The 26,939-nt window shown below is 36.9% G+C and overlaps 1 protein-coding gene across 9 annotated transcripts in view; it reads right to left on the bottom strand.

Annotated features, from left to right (window-relative positions):
* Positions 1-26,939, bottom strand: part of WDPCP (WD repeat containing planar cell polarity effector) — a 385,832-nt gene that overhangs the window by 164,630 nt on the left and 194,263 nt on the right. For all 9 annotated transcript variants that reach the window (XM_088841307.1, XM_088841310.1, XM_088841313.1 and 6 more), the window contains 2 exons: positions 13,933-14,121; positions 10,035-10,158 (listed from right to left, as the gene is read on the bottom strand). In XM_088841307.1, the coding sequence (XP_088697433.1) occupies positions 10,035-10,158; positions 13,933-14,121 (313 nt within the window). The remainder of the gene's footprint in view (positions 1-10,034; positions 10,159-13,932; positions 14,122-26,939) is intronic.

Below are 26,939 nucleotides of genomic sequence, written 5' to 3'. Positions count from 1 at the left end.
TCCAGGCAAGAGTACTGGAGTGGGTTGCCATTGCCTTCTCCATTTATTTATTGAGGTTCATTTATTATACTCTATGATGGCCTTTCCTTGAGCTATGAGATCCGCAGATATACACAATCTGCCTAATAAATTATTGACTGTATCTTCTCTGCATGTCTCTTTTCCAGACCTCAACAGGTTAGAATATCTAACAAAGCAGAATTTCTTCCTAGGCTTTATAAAGTACTCAGTAGCCAAGAATCATCTCTCTCTTAATAGCCACAATCTGCATATCATATATGTCCTTCACTGTCAGAGAAGACATCTCTGATTTTTGCATTGTTGATAAAGGGTGTCTTCACACCACAGCTTTAAAATAGCTATAATTGTGTTACATGGTCTATCTTACATGTCAGCAGTCATCCTGAGTACATACCAGTTGTGGCTAGGCGCTACACTCAAATGTGCCCAGAGGCCATGTACTTAATACAGTTAACATGAATACATCCTAGTGTTTTTTAATCACTTTCATCTGCTAAACTAAAGAGAGTTAAGACTTGCTGACAAGAAGCAGAAGGAGGCCATCAGTTGGGGCAAGTCTGGAGTTTAAGGTCAACAACTGCCTTGGTCAGAAGTGTCAAACCTGCAGACAGAGTTTCCTCACTTATAAATGTGGCCTTTTGCCCAGGCCCAGGAAATCATTCATTGAAGAAGAGTAATGGAGAAGACCACGGAGAGTTAACATCCAAGAGAAAATAAGAATAAATAGTTCTGAATAAACAACTCAACTAGAATTCAGGCAGAAAATGAATTTTGTACATCACAAATGAAAACAGTAATGACTGGGGTGAAAAAAAGTCTTAAGATTCATCTATTCAATATAACACCTAATAAGCAAACTATCATTATTCTTAAGTCCACCTCTATAAAGAATCTAGTATATTTCTTTCACACTGGACAACGAAGAGGTCTTAAGGCCATTACAGTAATACAAGTGGAAAAGAATGGCTATTACTGTAGCTTTTTACATAATCATGATTTTCCTTATAATCGAGTTTTACCCATTTTTATTATTAGACATAATATCTGAGAGAGAATGTGAGCAATGTAAGTAAAATTTAAGGACTTATTTCACTGGTATAGTTATATATATATAGGGAAGCGATGCTGTAAAGGAAAGCCATACTGCCAAATGTAACACAGTTTGGATGCTTTGGGCCATTTCCTGAGTAACTGTGAACTGAACTGAACTGATTACAGTTACCTTTGTTTAGGAAAAGGATCAAAGAGCAAAAGGGGATTAGCTCTAAAAGAGGAACCTTGAGGAAGAAGAACCAAGTCTGTCGAAACAGACTTCATGAATCTGTTCATGAAATGACCTTCAAGTTACCTGTACCTATCCTGAACCAATTTTGTTTGGTTTACTACTTTACTGATTAGCATTACAACTTTTTTCAAACTGTCATTATGGTAGAACTTTCCTCACCTCTTGGCAAGAATCTCAAGTTCCCCTCTACCCACAGTTTTCATTTCCAAACAGCCCTAATGGCCCACATGAAAATAACCTCCTTCATCTATAAAAAAGCACACTTATCTAGGGGCTTTCAATTAAAGGCCTTAAGGTTTTGTCCTTGTTCCCTTTTTCTATTTTTCCATTTTGTTCTTTGATCCTTTTCCTAAAAAGATCTGCTCAGATCTAAGAGTCACTTTCTAGAGTCAATCTTTAAATATAATTACCATATCAAAGAAAATAAAAGTCTCTTAGAAGGTCATCATAGTGAATCAATTCAGGATTTTTTAAAAATTTCATGTGCAATAATGTAAAAAATATGCATTTAAAAAAACAACTAAAAGAAACACAATGGAGAAAAAGTGTAAGTATAGCGTAGACCCTCATTTGTTAAAAACACCCTGGGACTGGCTTACTTTGAGGGAAAAGTCTTAATTACTAATTTAATTTCAATAATGGTTATAGAGCTATTCAGATATTCTATTTTTCAGTCAGCTTTGGTTATTTTTATTTTTTAAAGAAATTTCCTCTAAGTTTTCAAGTTTTTTGTAATGAAGTTATTCATAGTATTTCTTTTAATTTTTCAAAATTTCTGACATTTCTAACATTAGATTCCTTTTACATCCCTAGTAGTGTTCACTATTTTCTATTTTACCAATCTTATCAAAGAACAAATGCTTAACTTTATTAATTCACTTCTATGATTTGTCGTTACATTAATTTTTGAACATATTTCTTTCCTTCTACTTTTTTTAGGCTTATTTTACCAGTATTTTCTTAAATTACATGGTGCTTTTTAAAAAACAGGTATAACTGATCTACTGTCATGATTTGATATCTCTGTACATTATAAAATGATCACTGCAATAAGCCTAGTTATTAGTTTTGTAAACTGCTTTTATGAAAAAAGTATAGTCTCCAATTTTATATAGTACTGTATCAGTTCAGTTCAATCACTCAGTTGTGTCTGACTCTTGAATCACATGAATCACAGCATGCCAGGTCTCCCTGTCCATCACCAACTCCCGGAGTTTACCCAAACTCATGTCCATATAGTTGGTGATGCCATCCAACCATCTCATCCTCTGTCGTCCCCTTCTTCTCCTGCCCCCAATCCCTCCCAGCATCAGACTCTTTTCCAGGGAGTCAACTTTTTGCATGAGGTGGCCGAAGTATTGGAGTTTCAGCCTCAGTATCAGTCCTTCCAATTAATACCCAGGATTGATCTCCTTTAGGATGGACTGGTTGGATCTCCTTGCAGTCCAAGGGACTCTCAAGAGTCTTCTCCAACACCACAGTTCAAAAGCATCAATTCTTCGGTGCTCAACTTTCTTCACTGTCCAACTCTCACATCCATACATGACCACAGGAAAAACCATAGCCTTGACTAGACATACCTTGGTTGGCAAAGTAATGTCTCTGCTTTTTAATATGCCATCTAGGTTGGTCATAACTTTCCTTCCAAGGAATAAGCGTCTTGTAATTTCATGGCTGCAATCACCATCTTCAGTGATTTTGGAGCCCCCCAAAATAAAGTCTGACACTGTTTCCACTGTTTCCTCATCTATTTGCCATGAAGTGATGGGACCAGATGCCATGATCTTATCTTAGTTTACTGAATGTTGAGCTTTAAGCCAATTTTTTCACTCTCCTCTTTCTCATCAAGAGGCTTTTTAGTTCCTCTTCACTTTCTGCCATAAGGGTGGTGTCATCTGCAAATCTGACGTTATTGATATTTCTCCCGGCAATCTTGATTCCATTTGTGCTTCTTCCAGCCCAGCGTTTCTCATGATGTGCTCTGCATATAAGTTAAATAATCAGGGTGACAGTATACAGCCTTGATGTACTCCTTTTCCTATTTGGAACCAGTCTGTTGTTCCATGTGAGGTTCGAACTATTGCTTCCTGACCTGCATATACCAAGGGAACATTTCATGCAAAGATGGGCTTGATAAAGGACAGAAATGGTATGGACCTAACAGAAGCAGAAGACATTAAGAAGAGGTGGCAAGAATACACAGAAGAACTGTACAAAAAAGAGCTTCACGACCCAGATAATCACGATGGTGTGATCACTCACCTAGAGCCAGACATCCTGGAATGTGAAGTCAAGTGGGCCTTAGGAAGCATCACTATGAACAAAGCTAGTGGAGGGGATGGAATTCCAGTTGAGCTATTTCAAATCTTGAAAGATGATACTGTGAAACTGCTGCACTCAATATACCAGCAAATTTGGAAAACTCTCAGCAGTAGCCACAGGACTGGAAAAGGTCAGTTTTCATTCCATTCCCAAAGAAAGGCAATGCCAAAGAATGCTCAAACTACTGTACAATTGCAGTCATCTCACACACTAGTAAATTCATGCTCAAAATTGTCCAAGCCAGGCTTCAGCAATACGTGAACTGTGAACTTCCAGATGTTCAAGCTGGTTTTAGAAACAGCAGAGGAACCAGAGATCAAATTGCCAACATTGGCTGGATCATCGAAAAAGCAAGAGAGTTCCAGAAAAACATCTGCTTCATTGACTATGCCAAAGCCTTTGACTGTGTGGATCACAATAAACTGTGGAAAATTCTGAAAGCGATGGGAATACCAGACCATCTGACCTGCTTCTTGAGAAACGTATTTGCAGGTCAGGAAGCAACAGCACTGTATACATGTCCATTATATCAATATTATCTATTTCCTTAATGATACTTTGTTAAGTTAATCTATCAATTACCATATGAAAGGAATTAAATTTTTTAACTGTGAAAAGTTGATTTTTCAATTTTTATTTTATGTGTAATTGTACACATTTAGAAGTATTATATCAATTGATTTTTCTATTGATACCAATCTATAGTAATCTCTAGTACTGATTTTGCTTTATAGACTATTTATATAACATTACTAGTTCTCATTTGACCTAGTATAATTCTTTACGCATTCTCTAGCTTTTAAACTTCCTATGTTTTAGGTGTCTCTTGTAAAAACTTAGAAAAAACTGTTTCAACAATCTCTGCAAATGAAAATTTTAATCTACTTACATTGACAATGATTACTGATTTTTAAAATTCATTTCTACTATTATTGTGTTTCTGGTTTTCATCTTTTTTTATGGTTTTCCCCTCTAATGATGCACCCTCCCCCAATTCTTGCCTTCTTTGAGATTCAGTATTTTTCCCCCTTATCCAACATTTTCACTCTATTTGTTTGAAAATTATATACTCTATTTCTATTCTTTCAGTGAGTACCCCAGAAATTTTACCTTGTATCTTTTACTTATAAAACCTGGTATTAATAAGTATCTCTACCTTCACTTTAAAAGTCAGGAACCTTAGACTGCTTTAATTTTTTCACTTCTCTTCTGATTTATATGTTATCATTGTACAGAATTTTATTTTAATTTTAATCACTTGAATTAGACATCAGTGTTTATGTTTTACATGATCAATTTTTGTTTAGGCTCTCACAAGTTTAACCATTTCTTCCTTCATCTCATACCTTCCTTCTTTTTAGATCTCTCAAGGAAAATGCTGCCCTTCAAAGGTCCTAAATTGATGTGGGAATCCCTGATCCAATTTCCCATTCTGCTTGAGCCCTAGGCTTTGTCTCCAATCCTCTGAGTACACAGCCTTTATAAACCAAGCACCTCACTGTCAGGTGCCAGCAAATGCCCTCAAGACAAACTGTGACCTTGCTTACTCTTATGGAATCAAGCATCCTTGTCATTTCAACCTATGAGTATTTCCCTAAGTTTCCTGCCAGCTCAACGATGCTCCAAACAAACATTTTAAATATATTATCCATTAAATAGATGGTCTGACTAGTAAGTTTTTCTCTGTAGATCATTCTCATTCTCCAAATATTCTTAGGTAAGTGTTTTAGTACTTATATTCTTTGAATTGATTTCATAAAATTGTTTTATTTACTGAGTATGCTTTATTAGTAAAAAGTAAATTTTAAAAAGCCATTTAAAAATCAAATTGGTTAACAGTTTCTTTTTGCCTAACATACATACTTTTCATAAGCCAAGAGTCATTTCTAAGAGATTACTTCCCCCCTGAATTCTAAGTATAAATATTGACTCCAACATAATACACATTATCTTCCAATATTACACAAATTTTCAAACATCCAGGGAAGTTGACATAATATATATATATTCTACCACTTAGATTCTATCATCATTTTACAATACTGTTTTATCACATATGTATTCATTTCCCTTTCTGTGCATCAATTCATCTCACTTTTTTTGTTGCAGTGCCATGGAAAATGCAAACATCAGTACATTTCCCCACAAATATTTTATAAACATGATATTTTTATTTCCAGGCAATAAAGCTCCTTCTCCCAAGATTTTGCTTACTATAGGCATTAAAAAAAAAAATCTAATGTGCCACAATCAATAATACCATTTGAGAGCTTCCCTGGTGGTTCAGTACTAAGGAATCTGCCTGTCAGTGCAGAAGACACAGGTTCGATCTCTGATCCAGGAAGATCCCACTTGCTGTGGAGCAACTAAGCCCATGCACCACAATTATTGAGCCCATGCTCCAGAGCCCGAGAACTGCCAACTACTGAGCCATATGCAGTTAACTACCGAAGCCCACGTGCCCTAGAGGCTCTGCTCCACAACAAAAAAGTCACTGCAATGAGAAGCTTGGGCACCACAGGTAGAGAGTAGCTCCTGCTCGCCACAACCAGAGCAAAGTCTGTGCACAGCAACAAAGACCTAGCACAGCCAAAAATAAATAAATAAATAAACAAAATTATAAAAAAACAGTAACACCATTTGAGTCAGAAAATTATATTCTCACAGTTAAGAGGAGAAATAAGTAAAATGAATTATATTTCCATGTTAGTAAAATAAGCTTCATATGTGGCACATTCATTTGAAATGTTTGCCCTTTTATTTCATCATTATCTAGGAATTTCTCTTATAGTTTCTATTTGTTTATAGTGAAAACTCTTACTTGCTAATACTTCCTTATTCAGCAGTTCTGGAAGAGTATTCAATTTTATGGAAGCAGAGAAATGAACAATCACCTTTCGAATTTAATTTAGGCAAACTTACATCTTCCTTCTATGATATTGTGATTTATAGTAATATGAAATATATATTAGATCTTTGTCCTATTTGTGACGAAAGAGCTTCCTGGAACTTCCTAAGTGATACAGAGCCAAAAAGATGAAAATAAAGTCTGTTGTTACTCATAACAATCCCCTTTCAACCATACCTGAGTTTAGATTAATGAGCTGACTTTCTAAAAGCCTCTACAGATAGGGGCTGAAGTGAGGGAAATCAACCACATGATTAGCAGAACTTCAGCCTCACTCCTGAACTTCTGGGGAGAAGGGAAGAAAGGGGAGCTAGATGTTGAATTAATCACGAGTGGCCAATTATTTAACCAATCATGGCTATGTAATGCAGCCTCCATAAAGACTCAAAAGGAGGAGATTCAGAGAGCTTCTGGACTGAAAGTGGAGGAGCTGGGACGGTGATACACTTGGAGGGCATGGAGGCTTCGAGTCCTTTCCCACATTATTAGCCCCATGCATCTCTCTATCTGGCTTTTATTTGTATCCTTTAAAATATTGCCAATAGTAAGCAAGCTCTATTTTCCTGGGTTCTGTGAGCCACTCTAGTATACTATTGAACATGTGGAGGGGATGGCAGGAATGGACGATTTGTAGACAAGTCAGACAGAAATTGCAGGTAACCTGGGAATCTATTACCTGTGAATGGCATATGAAGTAGGGATAATCTTACAAGACTGAGCTCTTAATAATGTGGGATCTGAGTTAACTCTGGTTAGTATCAGAATTGATATGAACTATAGAGCTGGTGTCAAGAGGATTGGTAGGTGTGGAGGAAAAAACCCACATATTTGGTGTCAGCGAGTTTGGAATGTGAGAGTAAAGGATAACACACTGAATTTTTTAAGTCACATTCTATAGGTCAGTTCTTCCAGCTTAATGATTTTATGAACTGAGCTGTACAATCTCTTTTAAAATTTTATTGTAACAATCACCTTGTTTAGCTACCATATCAAGATTGTACTTCTACTGATTTCTATCTTTAATGTTAGGAGCAATGATTTACACTGGTAAGAAGCATTTCTTTAATGAACGCTGACCACTTGGAACACATACAAAAAGTTGTCAGTAAAGGACACGAGAAGTAAGTTTCAAAATTAAGATTCATTTGGATTTGAAGGAAGGCTGTCAAAATAAGTTTCATATTTGCTCAAGACAAAAAAGGTCAAGAAACAAAAAGCTATCTCTGGACTTCTACTACTATCAAGATAAAAACAAAACTGTAAACCAAAACATTTGTTTTAAAAGCCCACACAGTATACGTGTATATCAGCATAAATTCATACTATGACCTCACTACATACTTTTTGATATTAAAATCAACATAATATTTTATTCTTTTTTTAATCTGGACTCAAGCAATCTGAGTCCTCAGCTTAACCAGCGAGTGATCTTAGATATATCTCTACTCTGCATGGGGCTCCTTTTCTTCATCTTTAATTTACTTTATGATGATCTTCACCTTTAGGACTTATTCTGTTATCTCATAACTTTTTTTTAGAGTATTAAAATACTGGCTAGCAAAGTACAGAAAAAAGAGAAAAAATGATGCAATTCTAGTACTTCACAAATACAGAATTGTACTTGGCCTTTTTCTCTTCACTTACGCAGAACTTCTTGTTGGAAGATTAAACAAAAGGATGGTTCTAACTTATCTCATTCAATTTCTTCTAAACTTATGTTTCTGTTTTCTAATGCCATGTATAGCCTACTGTCAAAAGAACTACCAAACATTCCTTATAATTGAAACAATAGAAAGCGTACAAAAAAGGAAACATGAAAAACCTAGTATACTCTAAGAGACAATGTTCAATTTCAGATGTAATCACACAGAAAAGCTACAGTCTAATAATAATGATAGTACTAGTCACCTCATCAAAATACATCCAAATAATAATTAGAATATTATGTCTGAGAAAAATCAATGATAAAATTGCACATCAGTAGAACGTGTGAATATTAGTAGGATATGAGTATTCTAAAGCCAGCAGCATTATAAAATGTGATACTTATGCACAACCAAATCACTACCTAAAATCAGACAGGCCGGAGACAGTGAGGCCACTAAGAATATACCACCAGAATGTCAGCTTCATTAATGTTAATCTTTTTATGCTCTTCAGGCAAGAGGTGAATTAATTAATTTTCCCCAGAAACAAGGAAAGTAGAATAATAGAGCAAAGAATAAAGCCGTAAGTCCAAATAAATGTGATGTCAGTTTCAGTATCTTTGTCATGAAGATGTGTATGTTTATAGATGGAACACTGCTTCATTTAGGGTGAAGGATCTCTTGGAATATACTGAAGTCATTCAGATAAAAAGGCAACATTCAATTGTAGGTCATAACATACACAATATATTAACATTTCTAGCTTCTAAAAAGACTGTTTTCCAAAGGTTTCACTGTTCAGTAGAGATCAAAATACCACTTTATAGTTTACTCATTTGTCAACTGATAAACTCAGAAACTTCCTGAGTTGAAAAGAACTCAGTTGTAACAGGGTACACTAGAAGTAAAATTGAAACCCAGTTTGACTGGATGTAGTAACTGAAAATTCTATTACTTTCTGTTATAAAATATATCATATATTAAAGTATACAAAATGTATATTTTCAGGTAAAATAATAATACTTTTTAATGGACCCTGCTATATACTGCACTCACTTTAAGAAAAGGAATATTACTAATACCTTGGAGGCTCCCATGGGCTTATTCTCTTGTATTTCTCTTAACCCGCTCCACAATATCCTAAATTTTTTTCTAAACACTTCCCTCTTTTTACTTCTAGCATTGATATATTTAGGTGTATCCCTAAAGTAACTGGCTAGTTATTTATCTCCATCCATCCATTCATCTTCCACCCATTTTTTTCAATTTTATATAGAGAGAATATGCTCTATATTCTTCTCCTTCAACTTCTACAGCATCTGTCTCAGAGTGATTTCTTGACATTACCTAATTTTTCATATAATCCTTAAGACTAAAGGAATTAAAGGAATTTAAAGGCGAGAAAATGAGACACAGTGAAGCTAGCAACTTGCTACATTATATAGGAAAACAATGGACAAATCTCTCTATAGTAATTCTGAAAGTAAAGCATACCAGCAGACTGTCTTATAACTTTATAGCACATTTATTTTAGCAGCAATTAAACATTTCTCTGTTCTTAAGAGTACAAATAAGTTAATATTTTTAAAACAACTTTAGCTTTCATATTAAAGGGACAATTTTATTCAAGTGTACTGATGATGTAAAAGACCTCAATGATACTCCAGTATAGTCCTTAATATAGTCCTTAAGAACAAATTAAAGAAAGAATATCAAGAGCTGATTTGTTTTTCTATTAAGGGACAGACTATTGGAAAAGAGACAGACATATTACGGAATATTCTAATTAACGAAGATGGTTCCTTAAATAGGTAATTAGTCTGACGCTAATTAGTCCGAAATTATCATTTACCTGAGCAAGTGGTGGAAGAATCTCCTTGCATATTTGCTGATTTGGTCTCTGTATTCTAATATAGTCGTATCCAGGAGTGGTCTTGTTGGAGCATAGAAGGTTCCAAGGCTTGCCTCAAGCTGTGCTGTGGAATTCAAACATAGAAGCACTAAAACAAGTGAAACTCCTTCAATTACAACAGAATACTCATGTTTGCAGTCAGTCAGGTTTTGCAAACTTGGATGAAATGTGAGCCTGTTGCAGGAAAAGATGAAATTAAAATATGACAGCTGGTACAAAAACAAACCTGTGTATAAACTTTCACTTGAAGCAAAGCTGACAATGACTCTGAGCAACAAAAAGCTGTCACAACTGAAGAAATCCATAATGAATCAACCTCTCACCACAAATGGGTAATTAAAACAGTGACTCATCAGAATACACAATTTGAAACTAGTATTTCCAGTAAAATCAACTCACAGTATGCACAACATTTACTCTCTTTAGCTGAAAGGAGAAAACTAGTCTTACTAAATTAGGCATTGAAATCAGTATTAGAAATATCTTTTAAAATAATGCAAATATAAACAGACTTATTGGAGTAATAATATTTCTTTGTTACAACTTAAAGATCAAAAATCCCTCTCCCTTTCCTAAATACTGTCCTAAACAACACAGCACTTTTGGTTTTGTCCAAGGGTGAAAGCGAACATCCCTGGGAGGGATCCCATGCTACTCTACTCTGGTCAACTGACTTCCTGATAGGAAAGAAGGACTGGAGAGCAGGTTTGATAAGCCAAAGGGCTAGTGAAAAGGGCACTTTTTGTCTAATTTACACTTTTGCCAAGACATGCCAGTGGGGTTGTGTTACCTCCAAGAAATAACTGGGAAATATATAATTACCATAATGGTGAGAGTTGTATGAGAGCACAGCTCACAGTAGGATTCCACTGATTTTTTTTTTTTTTTGCACTACTAGCACTAGGTTGAATAAACAATTCCTTATTTAGTAGAACTCTTTTAGGTATATTTGGGTTTGAAAGCACTAACTACCTCATCAGAGTAATTGCTATGGACTTTGCTAAGCTGCTGGTAATTTCTTTTTTTAATCTCAGATCTAGACAGTAAAGTAAGATGAACTTTGGGGGTATTTTCTTTCAAAGCAGCAGTCAATTTAGATTAAAATTGAATACAGCAATGCCATTGTGAAAACAAACCAGATTCTCTTGCCATTGCTTGTTTTCTTGACAGCATGTTTCGTACATCTGCAATGTTTGAGCCTACATGGAATACTTGTAGCTCCCAGCACAGTTACAGGTTCATTAGATAGCCCAGCTTGATGTTTAAGGCAGAAATGAAGATCTTGAAGATAACCACAGCCCCAGCTACAAATAAAAGAGCTCACTGGGCTCCATTAATAAAAGGAAACATATTACCATGTCAAATTTGTTAGATTCAGATAGAATAAATCTCAACAGAGAATAACTGTGAATGTTTTAGAAAAGTGTTTTGCAATTACTTGGGGGAAAATGCATACACCTACTTAAAATGTACATATTCTGATAACCTAGCATCATGAAAGCATTTTATTTTAATAGCCTACTGTATCATACAAATTTTTTATTTTCCTTTATCCACCCAATATGGTTCCTTGATAATATCCTTTATTAATGCAGGAACCTGATAATACCCATTTGTGAATTCCCTAATAATCTTACTTACCACACAGGAATCTTACAACACAAATTCACTAAGGTGCTAACAATTTCACGGTGTTCTAAGTAAGAGTCAATATATTACTGTCTTCATATTTCCTCAACTGTAAATTTATGATCTCTTACATGGGTTATGCTACCAAAACAGGCTTTCTTTAGGGACCCTGCTACCTACCTAATCTTGAGAGTATACCAATACTAACAAATAATTACTTGAGATAAGTCTGCAGGTGAAAATATTACAGTAATCTTAGAGCCCCCAAATTCTCTTCTTTTTATTTTTAAGTAATATTCATTGAGTACCTACTGTGGGTCAAGCATGTGCTAGGCATTTTCTCACTGCAGACGCATTGGAATCTCCATAGATGTATTGGACTACCTCCAAAAAGCACATTCAATTAACATTAAATAAATATTGTGGGCCTCCTATGAGTTGAGGCCAAGTCTCATGATGCAGACTTCTTAAAAAACATGTTCTTACTGATTATTCTCTAAAATTACTAAAAAGAAGGTTAGGTACAGAATACTGCTGCTGCTGCTGCTAAGTCACTTCAGTCGTGTCCGACTCTGTGTGACCCCACTGACGGCAGGCCACCAGGCTCACCCGTCCCTGGGATTCTCCAGGCAAGAACACTGGAGTGGGTTGCCATTTCCTTCTCCAACAGAATACTACCTACCATGTTTACTTTGAAATGTAATAAGATGGGATAAGAAAATCTATAAATATGGAAAGAAAACAGTGAGGGAAAAAGCTCTCCAGTAAAGGCTTTTTGACATATTTCCTGTTTTCTTTACTTTGTAAATCACCTATAGAAACGTCTTCATTGACCATGGTTTCCCACTATTAATGGCAATGCTAATCACAAACATTTGAAATAAAGATACAAATTCAAGAATGTTTAGATGCATTTTACATTAAGTAAATAAATTACTCAAAAATAATATATACTGGAAAATATAAAAACTGATTTCATTATTCCATGTGGCACATGGAGGGGGAGGTTACAGTGCCTCATCTCTCTCTGAAAATAAACATCTGAGATCCTAGGACAAAATTACTTATTTACAGTAGGTTAGGAAATCCAAGCAGCCAGAAGGTAGAGGGGGATTAGAAGTCTAGGTTAGAATGAAAACAAGAAGAACAACCCAAGCTGTAATTCTGTCTCTGTCACACACACACACACACACACAAACACACACAATCAGTGGTAAGGTTTATTGTCTGGACAAAGAACTTGGAGTGTGAGAAATACTAATGTTTAAAGTGAGGGAGAAATAAGGATTTTTGTTTAGGACCCTTTGTCTTCCAAACCCTAAAAAGTACATGAAATTCCTCATCAGAGTTTAAAATCTGAGCATATTCTACATATGAACTTAGTCTGAAATGTGCAATGACTTCATTGTGAGTTCCAACACAGGTATACACAGAAAAGTTATTATGTTGCCAAATACTATACAGTAAGTTACCATATAGGAGTAATTATTTGATACCCGATTTTGTCAGTTTAATAGGGCATGAATATTTTTGTCTTTTAAGTTCCAGTAACACTGCAGCCATGAAATTAAAAGATGCTTATTCCGTGGAAGGAAAGTTATGACCAACCTAGATAGTATATTAAAAAGCAGAGACATTACTTTGCCAACCAAGGTCCGTCTAGTCAAGGCTATGGTTTTTCCCGTGGTCATGTATGGATGTGAGAATTGGACTGTGAAGAAAGCTGATCGCTGAAGAATTGATGCTTTTGAACTGTGGTGTTGGATAAGACTCTTGAGAGTCCCTTGTACTGCAAGGAGATCCAACCAGTCCATTCTAAAGGAGATCGATCCTGGGTGTTCATTGGAAGAACTGATGCTAAAGCTGAAACTGCAATACTCTGGCCACCTCACGCGACGAGTTGACTCACTGGAAAAGACTCTGGTGCTTGGAGGGATTGGGGGCAGGAAGAGAAGGGGACGACAGAGAATGAGATGGCTGGATGACATCACCGACTCTGTGGACATGAGTTTGAGTGAACTCCGGGAGTTGGTGATGGACATGGAGGCCTGGCGTGCTGTGATTCATGGGGTCGCAGAGAGTCGGACACAATTGAGCGACTGAACTGAACTGAACACATCTCCAAAGCATCCTCAAAAAATAACCAACTCAGTAAAACATATTTCATGTATATACAAAACTCACTTATGAAATATATTTTAAATCGGACCTTCTCTGTCTGGCGTGAGCTTTTGTCTAAGAAGATGGTTTACGATGGCACACATGCTGATAAAGCACTCAGAGCCCAGAGTGTCCCAGTTCATACTACTCAGGATGTTCACCGCCTCATAGATCTCCTCACAGTGAATGTACTGGAAGATGATGTCGACCAGACCCAGGTGTCCTTGTGTGAAGATACCTGTCATAAAAAACATACAAAATCAAGTGAATCATTTAAAAATAAAAATAACAAACACATTTAACTTTTCTAGAAAGGAAAAAAAACCCAGTGATCTTTTCTTGCATAAAGAGCTTGAAACATGGGGTCTGGGGGCGCCAACAGTCATACATGGCAGTGTGGTCAAATCTTCAAGTATCACCTACCAACTCCATCTTGCTTATGCTTACCATTCACGACATAGTAAAACTTTTTACTCTACATAATCAACTGTTTATAGACTAAAAATGAATAAATGTGAGAACTTTTAGGTAAATCACAATAGCTAACTGAATTTCCCATATGTCATTTAGGCCTCTATTGTGTGTGTGTGTGTGTGTGTTTAGCTGTGCTGGGTCTTCACTGAGAAATGCGGTCTTTTCATGCAGTGCACAGGCTTCTCTAGTTATGGTGTACATGCGCCAGAGCATGTGGGCTCAGTAGTTGTGGCACAAGCACATGGCTTCTTTAGTAGCGGCATATGGGTTCAGTTGCCTCACAGGATCTTAGTTCCCTGATCAAGAATCAAACCCACGTCTCCTGCGTTGGAAGGCAGATTCTTAACCATTGGACCACCAGGGAAGTCCCTATGGTATATATGTAAAGACAGAATTTTGATGTAACACAGTTCTTATTGACCAGATCAAGTTGCATCTGATTTTCAGCCCCATGTACTTGGCGGAAAAAAGTATAAATATTCATGACACAGGATACCACATACCAATTTATTTTAAATTGGAATTTAAAGATTATCATCTTTGATTACTAATGATTATTCACTTCACTTCAGTCACTCAGTCGTATCTGACTCTTTGCGATCCCATGAACTGCAGCATGCCAGGCTTCCCTGTCCATCACCAATTCCTGGAGCTTGCTCAAACTCATGTCCATTGAGTCGGTGATGCCATTCAGCCATCTCATCCTCTGTCATGCCCTTATCCTCCTGCCTTCAGTCTTTCTTAGCATCAGGGTCTTTTTCAAGGAGTCAGTTCTTCGCATCAGGTGGCCAAGGTATTGGAGTTTCAGCTTCAGCATCAGTCCTTCCAATGAATATTCTGGACTGATCTCTTTTAGGATGGACTGGTTGGATCGCCTTGCAGTCCAAGGGACTGTCAAGAGTCTTCTCCAACACCATAGATCAAAAGCATCAATTCTTCGGCATGCAGCTCTCTTTATTGTCCAACTCTCACATCCATACATGACTTAAGAAAAACCATAGCTTTGACTAGACAGACCTTTGCTGGCAGAGCAATGTCTCTGCTTTTTAATCTAGGTTGGTCATAGCTTTCCTTCCAAGGAGCAAGCGTCTCTTAATTTCATGGCTCCAGTCACCATCTGCAGTGATTTTGGAGCCCCCAAAAATAAAGTCTCTCACTGTTTCCATTGCTTCCCCATCTATTTGCCATGAAGTGATGGGACCTGAAGCCATGATCTTCGTTTTCTGAATGCTGAGTTTTAAGCCAACTTTTTCACTCTCCTTTTTCACTTTCATCAGAAGGCTCTTTAGTTCTTCGCATTCTGCCATAAGGGTGGTGTCGTCTGCGTATCTGAGGTTATTGATATTTCTCCCAACAATCTTAATTCCAGCTTGTGCTTCATCTAGTCCAGTATTTCACATGATACACTCTGCATATAAGTTAAATAAGCAGGGTGACAATATACAGCTGTGACATTATCCTTTCCCTATTTGAAACCAGTCTGTTGTTCCATGTCCACTTCTGTTGCTTCTCGACTTGCATACAGATTTCTCAGGAGGCAGGTCAGCTGGTCTGGTATTCCCATCTCTTTAAGAATTTTCCATAGTTTGTTGTGATTCACACATCAAAGGCTTTGCCATAGTCAATATAGCAGAAGTAGATGTTTTTCTGGAACTCTCTTGCTTTTTAGATGATCCAGTGGATGATGGCAATTTGATCCTTGGTTCCTCTGCCTTTTCTATAACCAGCTTGAACATCTGGAAGTTCACAGTTCACATACTGTTGAAGCCTGGCTTAGAGAATTTTGAGCATTACTTTGCTAGTGTGTGAGATGAGTGCAAATTGTGCAGTAGTTTAAACATTCTTTAGCATTGCTTTCTTTGGGATTAGAACGAAAAGTGACCTTTTCCAGTCCTGATGCCACTGCTGAGGTTTCCAAATGTGCTGGCATATTGAGTGCAGCACTTTCACAGCATCAACTTTCAGGATTTGAAATAGCTCAGCTGGAATTCCATCCCCTCCACTAGCTTTGTTCGTAGTGATGCTTCCTAAGGCCCACTTGACTTCACATTCCAGGATGTCTGGCTCTAGATGAGTGATCACACCATCATGGTTAACTGGGTCATGAAGATCCTTTTTCCATAGTTCTTCTGTGTATTCTTGCCACCTCTTCTTAATATCTTCTGCTTCTGTTAGGTCCATACCATTTCTGCCCTTTATTGAGCCCATCTTTGCATGAAATGGTCCCTCAGTATATCTAATTTTCTTGAAACGATTTCTAGTCTTTCCCATTCTATTGTTTTCCTCTATTTCTTTGCACTGATCACTGAGGAAGGCTTTCTTATCTCTCCTTGCTATTCTTTGGAACGCTGCATTTAAACGGGTATATCCTTTTCTCCTTTGCTTTTATCTTCTCTTCTTTTCACAGCTATTAGTAAGGCCTCCTCAGACAACCATTTCCCCTTTTTGCATTTCTTTTTCTTTGGATGGTCTTGATCACTGCCTCCTGTACAATGTCACAAACCTCCGTCCATATTTCTTCAGGCACTCCATCAGATCTAATGCCTTGAATCTGTTTCTCACTTCTACTGTATAATCAAAAGGGATTTGATTTGGGTCACATCTGAGTGGTCTATTGATTTTCCCTACTTTCTTCAATTTCAGTCTGAATTTGCCAATAAGGAGTCATGATCTGAGCCACAGTCAGCTCCCAGTATTATTTTTGCTGACTGTATAGAGCTTCCCCATCATTGGCTGCAAAGAATATAATCAATCTGATTAAAGTATTGACCATCTGGTGATGTCTACTTGTGAAATCTTCTCTTGTATTGTTGGAAGAGGGTGTTTGCTATGACCAGTGCCTTCCCTTGGCAAAAGTCTGTTAGCCTTTGCCCTACTTCATTTTGTATTCTGAGGCCAAATTTGCCTGTTACTGCAGGTATCTCTTGACTTCCTACTTTTGCATTCCAGTCCCCTATAATGAAAAGGACATGTTTTTTGAGTGTTAGTTCTAGAAGGTCTTGTAGGTCTTCATAGATCCATTCAACTTCAGCTTCTTCAGTATTACTGGTTGGGGCACAGACTTGGATTACTGTGATATTGAATGGTTTGCCTTGGAAATTAATGGAGACCATTCTGTCATTTTTGAGATTATTGTAAAGAAATGATTATTAGTAAAGAAATAATTAGAATTAATCTTGTTATTGATCCTCTTGCATAACTAAAGAAAATTCACTTCTAAGCTAAGAGAAATAAGAACATCAAATAAAGCAGGGGGTAGCAGGGAGAGGTGTTCTGTTCGAATTTTATCTTATCTCTTATATATGGAAGACCTCTTTTGAAACTAACAAATTCTGTGTAATTAAATGACAGTAAGTACTGGCACCTTTTAAGTTCTTTTTTTTTAAGCTTTAAAAAATATTTGTTTGTAAAATCTTTTTCCTCCTGCAAACGTTTACTGACTTGAGTGAATCTACAAAAACTTCTCAGTACAAATAATCATAAAGTTAAATGAGAAAATGTATGTGAAGTTATTTGGAATCTGTAAAGTATATAATATACTACTATAACTCTTCACTGCTGTCATCATCATCATCATTTACCTGAAATAGTTATAGATTTCAGAATTTTAAAAAATGTATTAGCTCATGAGAAAGATCCTGAAATTATTTATATTAACTTCAAGTCATATAAAAATGAGACCTTGTATTATACCAGCAAGACTCAACTTGATAAGGAATCTGGGGAATTACCCTGACTATTCTGGAGGGAGGAAATGGCAACCCACTCCAGTATTCTTGCCTGGAGAATCTCATGGACATAGTAGCCTGGAGGGCTACAATCCACAGGGTCACAAAGAGTAAGACACAACTGAAATGACTTACACCAGCATCCCCACTATACTAAGCAATAAAACTTTACTATTCTTGTGTTGATAGAATCAACAAATGCTGCTGTCCAAAAGCCTTCATGCTGCTGCTGCTGCTAAGTCACATCAGTCGTGTCCAACTCTGTGCAACCCCATAGACAGCAGCCCACCAGGCTTCAGTCCCTGGGATACTCCAGGCAAGAACACTGGAGTGGGTTGCCATTTCCTTCTCCAGTGCATGAAAGTGAAAAGTGATAGTGAAGTCACTCAGTCGTGTCCAACTCTTCGCAACCCCATAGACTATAGTCTACCAGGCTCCTCCATCCATGGGATTTCCCAGCAAGAATACTGGAGTGGGTTACCACTGCCTTCTCCAAAAGCCTTCACGATCCTACAGTAAAGTACTGGAAGCCTTCATAATCAGGGTGGTTCCTTTGCAGTAGATATTAATGTTTAAGAATTTTGAAGACAACCAAAAATATCTGAAATCTATTGAGTCTGTCTATATCCTAATACTTCTAACATGAGAAATAACTGATGTATTGAGAGGAAAAGCTAACATATAGTCAAAATCAAATTGTTTAAAAGGTGATAAAGAGAAAAACTTAAAAAGCAGCCAATAAAAAAAGACATGTGATGCATAGGGAAATGAAAATTTAATAAGTGTAAACTTTGTTTCTGAAATAATACAACCTAGAGACAGCAGTAGGACTTCTTAAAATGCTGAGAGATAAAAATGAATTTGCCTAGAATTCTAGAACTTTATAATAAAACATTGAAAATTCATGAAGAAAGGTAACACTTAATAACAGACCTCTAAACTAATAAAGTAAAAATGATTAAAACTAAAAGGAGAAAAAGTCAAATTCACAATTATCACTGGAGATTTCAGCACATCTCTCTAACTAGTTGAGAAAATGTATAAACAAAATCTGTAAAAACAGAAAATACTTGAAAAACATTATCAGTGATTGGACCTAATTGACATTTACAATACTCTTCACCCAACAACAGCAGAGTATATACATTCTTTTAAGTGCATATGTAACACCAACCAAGACGGAGCATTATTCTGGGAGATAAAACAAGCCTCATTAAGTTTAAATGCATTGAAACTATACAGCATAGTTTCCCAGACCACAATATAACCAACATCAATATGAAAACATAAAGATATCTGGAGGACTTTTGGTTTATAAGGATTTATACATGAAGATTTTCAAGTGACAAAACTTCCCACTGATATCCTAAGTGTGCTGGTAAATATAAGTGGTGTAAATACCCCCACTATGGTTGACGTCAAGCACTAATGTGATGTCATGGAGCAGGCAGCAGGGAAGTGGTGTACCATTGCACACAGTAATATTTCTATCATACAAATAAAATAGGAGAAGGAAATGGCAACCCATTCCAGTACTCTTGCCTAGAAAATCTCATGGACAGATGAGCCTGGTAGGCTACAGTCCATGGGGTCACAAAGAGTCGGACACAACTGGGCAACTTCACTTGACTACTTCACTTCATATTTTATCACTGGAGAAGGAAATGGCAACCCACTCCAGTATTCCTGCCTGGAGAATCCCATGGACAGAGGAGCCTGGCAGGCCATGGTCCATGGGGTGGCAGAGAGTCGGACACGACTGACGTGACTGAGCACACACAAATAAAACAACTGTAAATTTCCTCAAAGACATAGATAATAGCAAAATATAGTAAAATAACTAGGAAGTGGGGGAAAAAATCTGAAAAATCTTTAAGTATTTAAAAATTAATTTATACTGTTATATAGAAAATATTTTGAAATAAATGAAAATATAACAATAAAATTCGTGAGATATAACTGTGGTTATAGTATTTCTTAAAGGGAAATTACTAGCATTACATTTCAGTTAGAAAAGAAAACAGGTCTAAAATCAACAATCCAAGTTTCCACATTAAGAACACTTAGATTTGTTAGGATAAGACAGATTTTATGATTTGTGTACAGGTATCACCCTGTGAAAATAAAAGCTGAACCTTGGAAATTATTAAGTAGAGAATCATGGAATAATAAACACTGAGGTGGAAAGAAAAAAAAAAACACTTAGAGAAAGAAGAGCAAATAAGACCTAAAATAAAGAGAAGAAATATGTTTATAATATAAATATATTTATTATATTATTATATTTATAATATAATATAAATATTACATATTTATTATAGAGAAAATTAATGAACACAAAAGCTGGTTCTTTGGAACAATGTGGTGCTGTTATCCCTCTGATAGGAACTCTAACTTGGTGTAAAGCCCCAAAGGTCTGTTACTTATTTTTATTTTATATTGTACTATATTTACAGTGTTGTATTTGTTTCAAGTGTATAGCAAAATGATACAGTCATATATATATATATGAATTAACAAAACCAGTTCCCGTCTTTTGATGGGGTGCTCATGATTTATAACATAAATGGCATTATTTTGAGAGAGGGATAACTTAGGTATGGCATTGGATTTTTTTTTCTTTTTGCAGCTTGAGGCAGTTGTAAAATAACTTAATGTAGCTTGTTACAACTGTGTATTCTATAGTATTTTTTTCATTTGGTGAAATCTAAAAAAAAAAAAAAAATTGACCAACTTATGCCTAAACTGAGGAAAAGAGAAGGAAGATTCACTTCTCAGTATCAAGAATAATCACTATAGGATCCACAGACATTAAAAAATAGTAAGGGAATAATATGACTAACTTTATAAATATAATTTAAATGAAATGTATTCCTTGAAAGACATAAATTATCAAATCTTATTTAAGAAGAAATAAGACTAGATAACCTGAATGATCCTATATTATTTAAATTTGGATGTGAAGTTTAAAATCCTTTAAACACACACACACAAGACCAGATGACTTCATTGGTGAACTGTCTCAAACAATAAGAGAAGAAATAATATCACCTTTACATAACTCAAAATGTAAGAGGAGGGAATGATTCCTATTGCATTTAATGATATCAGCATTACATTGAGACCAAAACTGACAAACATTACAGGAGAAGAAAAAGAAAACTAAAGGTCAGCACCTCCCATAAACAAATATAAAAATCCTTCAGTTCAGTTCAGTTCAGTCGCTCAGTCATGTCCGACTCTTTGCGATCCCATGAATCACAGCACGCCAGACCTCTCTGTCCATCACCAACTCCCGGTTCACTCAAACTCACGTCCATCGAGTCGGTGATGCCATCCAGCCATCTCATTCTCTGTCATCCCCTTCTCCTCCCACCCCCAATCCTTCCCAGCATCAGAGTCTTTTCCAGTGAGTCAACTCATTGCATGAGGTGGCCAAAGTATTGGAGTTTCAGCTTTAGCATCAGTCCTTCCTTAACAGAATATTAACAAATTAAGCAACATATTAAAAAGATAATATATCATGAACAAAGGATTTATCCCACAAATGCAAGGTCACTGAAACATCTGAAAACTAATCAGTTCACTATATGACCAGAAAAATCACTCAATCATTTTAATACAGAAAAAGCACTTGAAAAAACTGAACATCCACTTAAGAAAACATAACCCAGTAGACTAGGAATAGAAAGGGACTTCCTCAAACTCCTACCATCATGTGTGTGTGTTAGTTGCTCAGCTGTGTCTGACTCTTTACAACCCTATTGACTGTAGCCGCCAGCTTCTCTGTCCGTGGGATTTCCCAGGCAAGAATACTAGAGTGAGCTTCCAGTTCAAGATGACGGAGAAGAAGGACATGAGTTCATCTCCTTCTGTAAGAGCACCAAAATTACAAGTATCTTCTGAACAAACATTGACAGGAGAATGCTGGATAAAAGATACCAAAAAAGATACCCAATGCCCAATGACAAAGAAGCCGGAGGGAGACGGTAGGAGGGGCACAATCATTATAGAATCAAATCCCATACCCACCAGGTGACTGACCCACAAACTGTAGAACAATAATCCCAAAGAATTTTTCCCACTGTTGTGAAGGTTCTGAACCCAACATCAGGCTTCCCAGCCTGGGGATCTGACAAAGGGACTGGACATCCCCAGGGAATCCGACCTTGAAGACCAGTGGAATTTGATTATTGGACTTCCATAGGACTGGGGGAAACAGAGACTCCAGTCTTGGAGGGCACAAACAAAATCTTGCATGCACCAAGACCCAGAGGAAAGGAGCAGTAACCCCACAGGAGACTGAATCAAAATCCCCTTGTAAATGTTGGAGGGTCTCCTGTGGAGCCCTGGGTCAGCAGGGGCTCACCATAGGGATGGGGGCACTGGCAAGTCGAGAAGGTCCCCCATGGTATAAGTCCTCTTGAAGGTTAACCCTACCTTACAGCCTGTAGACCCCAGGACTGGGTCATCTCAGGCCAAACAACTACCATTATTGAGCAAGGCCCTGCCCAACGAGCAAGACCCCATTTTTCCCACCATCAGTCCCTCCTATCAGGAAGCTGACACAAGCCTCTTAGCCTCCTCCATCAGAGGGCAGACAGAAGAAGCAAGAAGAACTACAGTCCCATAGCGGCTAGAAGAAAAAACATATTACAGAAAGTTCAGTTCAGTTCAGTTCAGTTCAGTCACTCAGTCGTGTCCGACTCTCCGCGACCCCATGAATCACAGCACGCCAGGCCTCCCTGTCCATCACCAACTCCCGGAGTTCACTCAAACTCATGTCCACAGAGTCGGTGATGCCATCCAGCCATCTCATTCTCCATCATCCCCTTCTCCTCCCGCCCCCAACCTTTCCCAGCATCAGAGTCTTTTCCAGTGAGTCAACTCGTCGCATGAGGTGGCCAAAGTATTGCAGTTTCAGCTTTAGCATCAGTCCCTCCAATGAACATCCAGGATTGATCTCCTTTAGAATGGACTGGTTGGATCTCCTTGCAGTATAAGGGACTCTCAAGAGTCTTCTCCAACACCACAGTTCAAAAGCATCGATTCTTCGGCGATCAGCTTTCTTCACAGTCCAACTCTCACATCCATACATGACCACGGGAAAAACCATTGCCTTGACTAGACGGACCTTGGTTGGCAAAGTAATGTCTCTGCTTTTTAATATACTATCAAGGTTGGTCATAACTTTCCTTCCAAGGAGCAAGCGTCTTTTAATTTCATGGCTGCAATCAGCATCCGCAGTGATTTTGGAGCCCAAAAATATAAAGTCTGACACTGTTTCCACTGTTTTTCCATCTATTTCCCATGAAGTGATGGGACCAGATGCCATGATCTTTGTTTTCTGAATGTTGAGCTTCAAGCCAACCTTTTCACTCTCCTCTTTCACTTTCATCAAGAGGCTTTTGAGTTCCTCTTCACTTTCTGCCATAAGGGTAGTGTCATCTGCATATCTGAGGTTATTGATATTTCTCCCAGCAATCTTGATTCCAGCTTGTGCTTCTTCCAGCCCAGCGTTCCTCATGATGTACTCTGCATATAAGTTAAATAAGCAAGGTGACAATATACAACCTTGACGTACACCTTTTCCTGTTTGGAACCAGTCTGTTGTTCCATGTCCAGTTCTAACTGTTGCTTCCTGACCTGCATACAGGTTTCTCAAGAGGCAGGTCAGGTGGTCTGGGATTCCCATCTCTTTCAGAATGTTCCACAGTTTATTGTGATCCACACAGTCAAAGGCTTTGGCATAGTCAATGAAGCAGAAATAGATGTTTTTCTGAAACTCTCTTGCTTTCTCCATGATCCAGCGGATGTTGGCAATTTGATCTCTGGTGCCTCTGCCTTTTCTAAAACCTGCTTGAACATCTTGGAGTTCACGGTTTACATAATGCTGAAGCCTGGCTTGGAGAATTTTGAGCATGACTTTACTAGCGTGTGAGATGAGTGCAATTGTGCGGTAGTTTAAGCATTCTTTGGCATTGCCTTTCTTTGGGACTGGAATGAAGACTGACCTCTTCCAGTCCTGTGGCCACTGCTGAGTTTTCCATATCTGCTGGCATATTGAGTGCATCACTTTCACAGCATCATCTTTCAAGACTTGAAATAGCTCAACTGGAATTCCATCACCTCCACTAGCTTTGTTAGTAGTGATGCTTTCTAAGGCCCACTTGACTTCACATTCCAAGATGTCTGGCTCTAGGTCAGTGATCACGTTATCGTGACTATCTTGGTCGTGAAGATCTTTTTTGTACAGTTCTTCTGTGTATTCCTGCCACCTCTTCTTAATATCTTCTGCTTCTGTTAGGTCCATACCATTTCTGTCCTTTATCGAGTTAATCAGGATGAAAAAGCAGAAAGCTATGTTCCAGATAAAGAGACAAGGTAAAATATAATAAAAAAAGCTAAATGAAGTGAAGATATGCAACCTTCCAGAAAAAAAATTCAAAATAATGTTAGTGAAGATGATCCTGAATATTGAGAAAACAAGAGAAGATCCAAAAAATGTTTACCAAAACCTAGAAAAATTAAAGAACAAACAGATGAATAACACACGAGAAGAAATCAACAGAATAACTGAGGCAGAAGAGATAAATGACCTGAAGAACAGAGTGGTGGAAATCACTGCCATAGAACAGAGTATAGAAAAAAGAATAAAAAGAAATGAAGAGTCTAAAAGACCTCAGGGACAACATTAAACACAGCAACATTTGCCTTATAGGGGTCCCAGAAGGAGAAGAGAGAGAGAAGGAACCTGAGAAAATATTTGAAGAGATAATAATTGAAAACTTCCCTAACATGGGAAAGGAAATAGTCAACAAGTCCAGGAAGCACAGAGAGTCCCAGGCAGGAAAAACCCAAGGAGAAACATACCAAGACACATAGTAATTAAAACTGACAAAGATTAAAGACAAAGAAAACATTAAAAGCAATAAGAGAAGAATGACAAATAACATACAAGGTAACTTCCATCAGGCTATCAGCTGATTTCTCAACAGAAATTCTACAAGCCAGAAGGGAATGGCATGATATATTTAAAGTGGATGAAAGGGAAGAAGCTACAACCAAGAATACTCTACTCAGCAAGACTCTCATTCAGATTTGATGGAGAAATCAAAAGCTTTGCAGACAAGCAAAAGTTAAGAGAATTCAGCACCACCAAACCAGCTTTACAACAAATGCTAAAGGAACTTCTCCAGGCATGAAACACAAGACAAGGGAAAGACCTACAGGAAATAAATCCAAAACAATTCAGAAAATGGTAATAGAATCATACATATTGAAAATTACCTTAAATGTAAATGGATTAAATGCATCAACCAAAAGACATAGACTACCTGGGTGTATGAAAACATGTGCGTATAAGCACTTCCACTTATCACATCACTCTGCTTGACCCCCGAAATTGTATGTAATGATTTTATATTGTTTAGGTCAATCATGTTCCCATTATCGCTTGCAGCTGTAACTATCTTTTATTTTTTGTCTGGCTATTGACTGTGAAAACTGATAAACATCTTTTACTATTTTGATTATATAACTATTACTCACTTAATACCTTAGTATTATGATTGGTCCACAGAAAAATGAAAGAACTCTATTATCACCGAAACCACAGTTTAATAGAAAAACCTGTAGTCACTTTTTAAAATCCAGATGCATATCAGAATTACCTTGGAATTTTTTGAAAAATACAAATGCCTAGGTATTGCTTTTTTTTTCCCAGAGCTCCAGATATTTTTCTAATAATCAGCCATATTCAAAAACAAATGAACTATATGAAGATCTTTTACTTTTATCTAGTTTGTTTCACTTCTTCTATTTCATATTCAGTGCTCTGATTTCATTTAGTTTAGGTTTTTCAATTACTCCATCTCTTTTTAAAAACATGTATAATATATATATTTTAGAAAACCTACAAATTTTTGCCTAACTAAAAAATTTATGATATTTTGATTACACTTGCTTGACTTAGTATGAATAGAATGCTAGATTTCTAAGTAAAAAAAAAAAAGATATGCAACAAGCAACTAAGGTGTACTGTATACCACAGGGAACTACAGTCAGTATCTTATAATAACCTATAATGGAAAATAATTTCAAAAATAACATGTGTATGTGTTTAACTGAATCACCTTACTCTGCACCTGAAACACGGCAGGTCAACTATACTTCAATAAAATATATATATTAAAAGAAAAAAGAACACTGGAGTGGGTAGCCATTCCCTTCTCCAGGGGATCTTCCCAACCCATGGATCGAACCTGGGTCTTCTACATTGCAGGCAGATTCTTTACCATCTGAGCCACCAGGGAAGCCCAATAACATCATACATATACTATATTAAATGCTGACCACCTAAGATTGGACACAAAGCAAAGATATCCTCTGTTTTGACTTCTATTTAATATTGTACCATCCTAGAGAGTAAAACAGAGAAGAAAATAAAAGGCCTGCAGGTAGGATAAGAATATATGAAACTTGTTTTTAATTGTAGTTGTCATAATCATCTACTTAATCTATAATAAAAAAAGTCACTACAAATAATGAGTTTAACAGGATTGAAGGATACATGTTCAATATTTTCAAATTTTATTTTTATAAAATCCCAATGAACAATTAAAACTTGTAATTAAAAACACTATTTACAATAGCATCCAAAAACATGAACAAACTATTTACAAGATCTTGTACATTTTAAAATATAAAACACTGCTGGAAGAAATTAAAGGCCTGGATAAATGGAGAGATATATTATGTTAATAAATTGGGAGATTCAATATTGTTAGGTCTTCCCTGTAGCTGAAACAGTAAAGAATCTGCCTGCAATGCAGGAGACCTGGGTTCGATCCCT

Source organism: Moschus berezovskii, chromosome 11, assembly GCF_049115385.1.
Source record: "Moschus berezovskii isolate FMDL1 chromosome 11, NW_MosBer_1.0, whole genome shotgun sequence".
In the NCBI taxonomy this organism is placed as follows: domain Eukaryota; kingdom Metazoa; phylum Chordata; class Mammalia; order Artiodactyla; family Moschidae; genus Moschus; species Moschus berezovskii.
The sequence above is the reverse complement of the archived record's forward strand: the minus strand, read 5'-3'. Positions and strand labels throughout refer to the sequence as shown.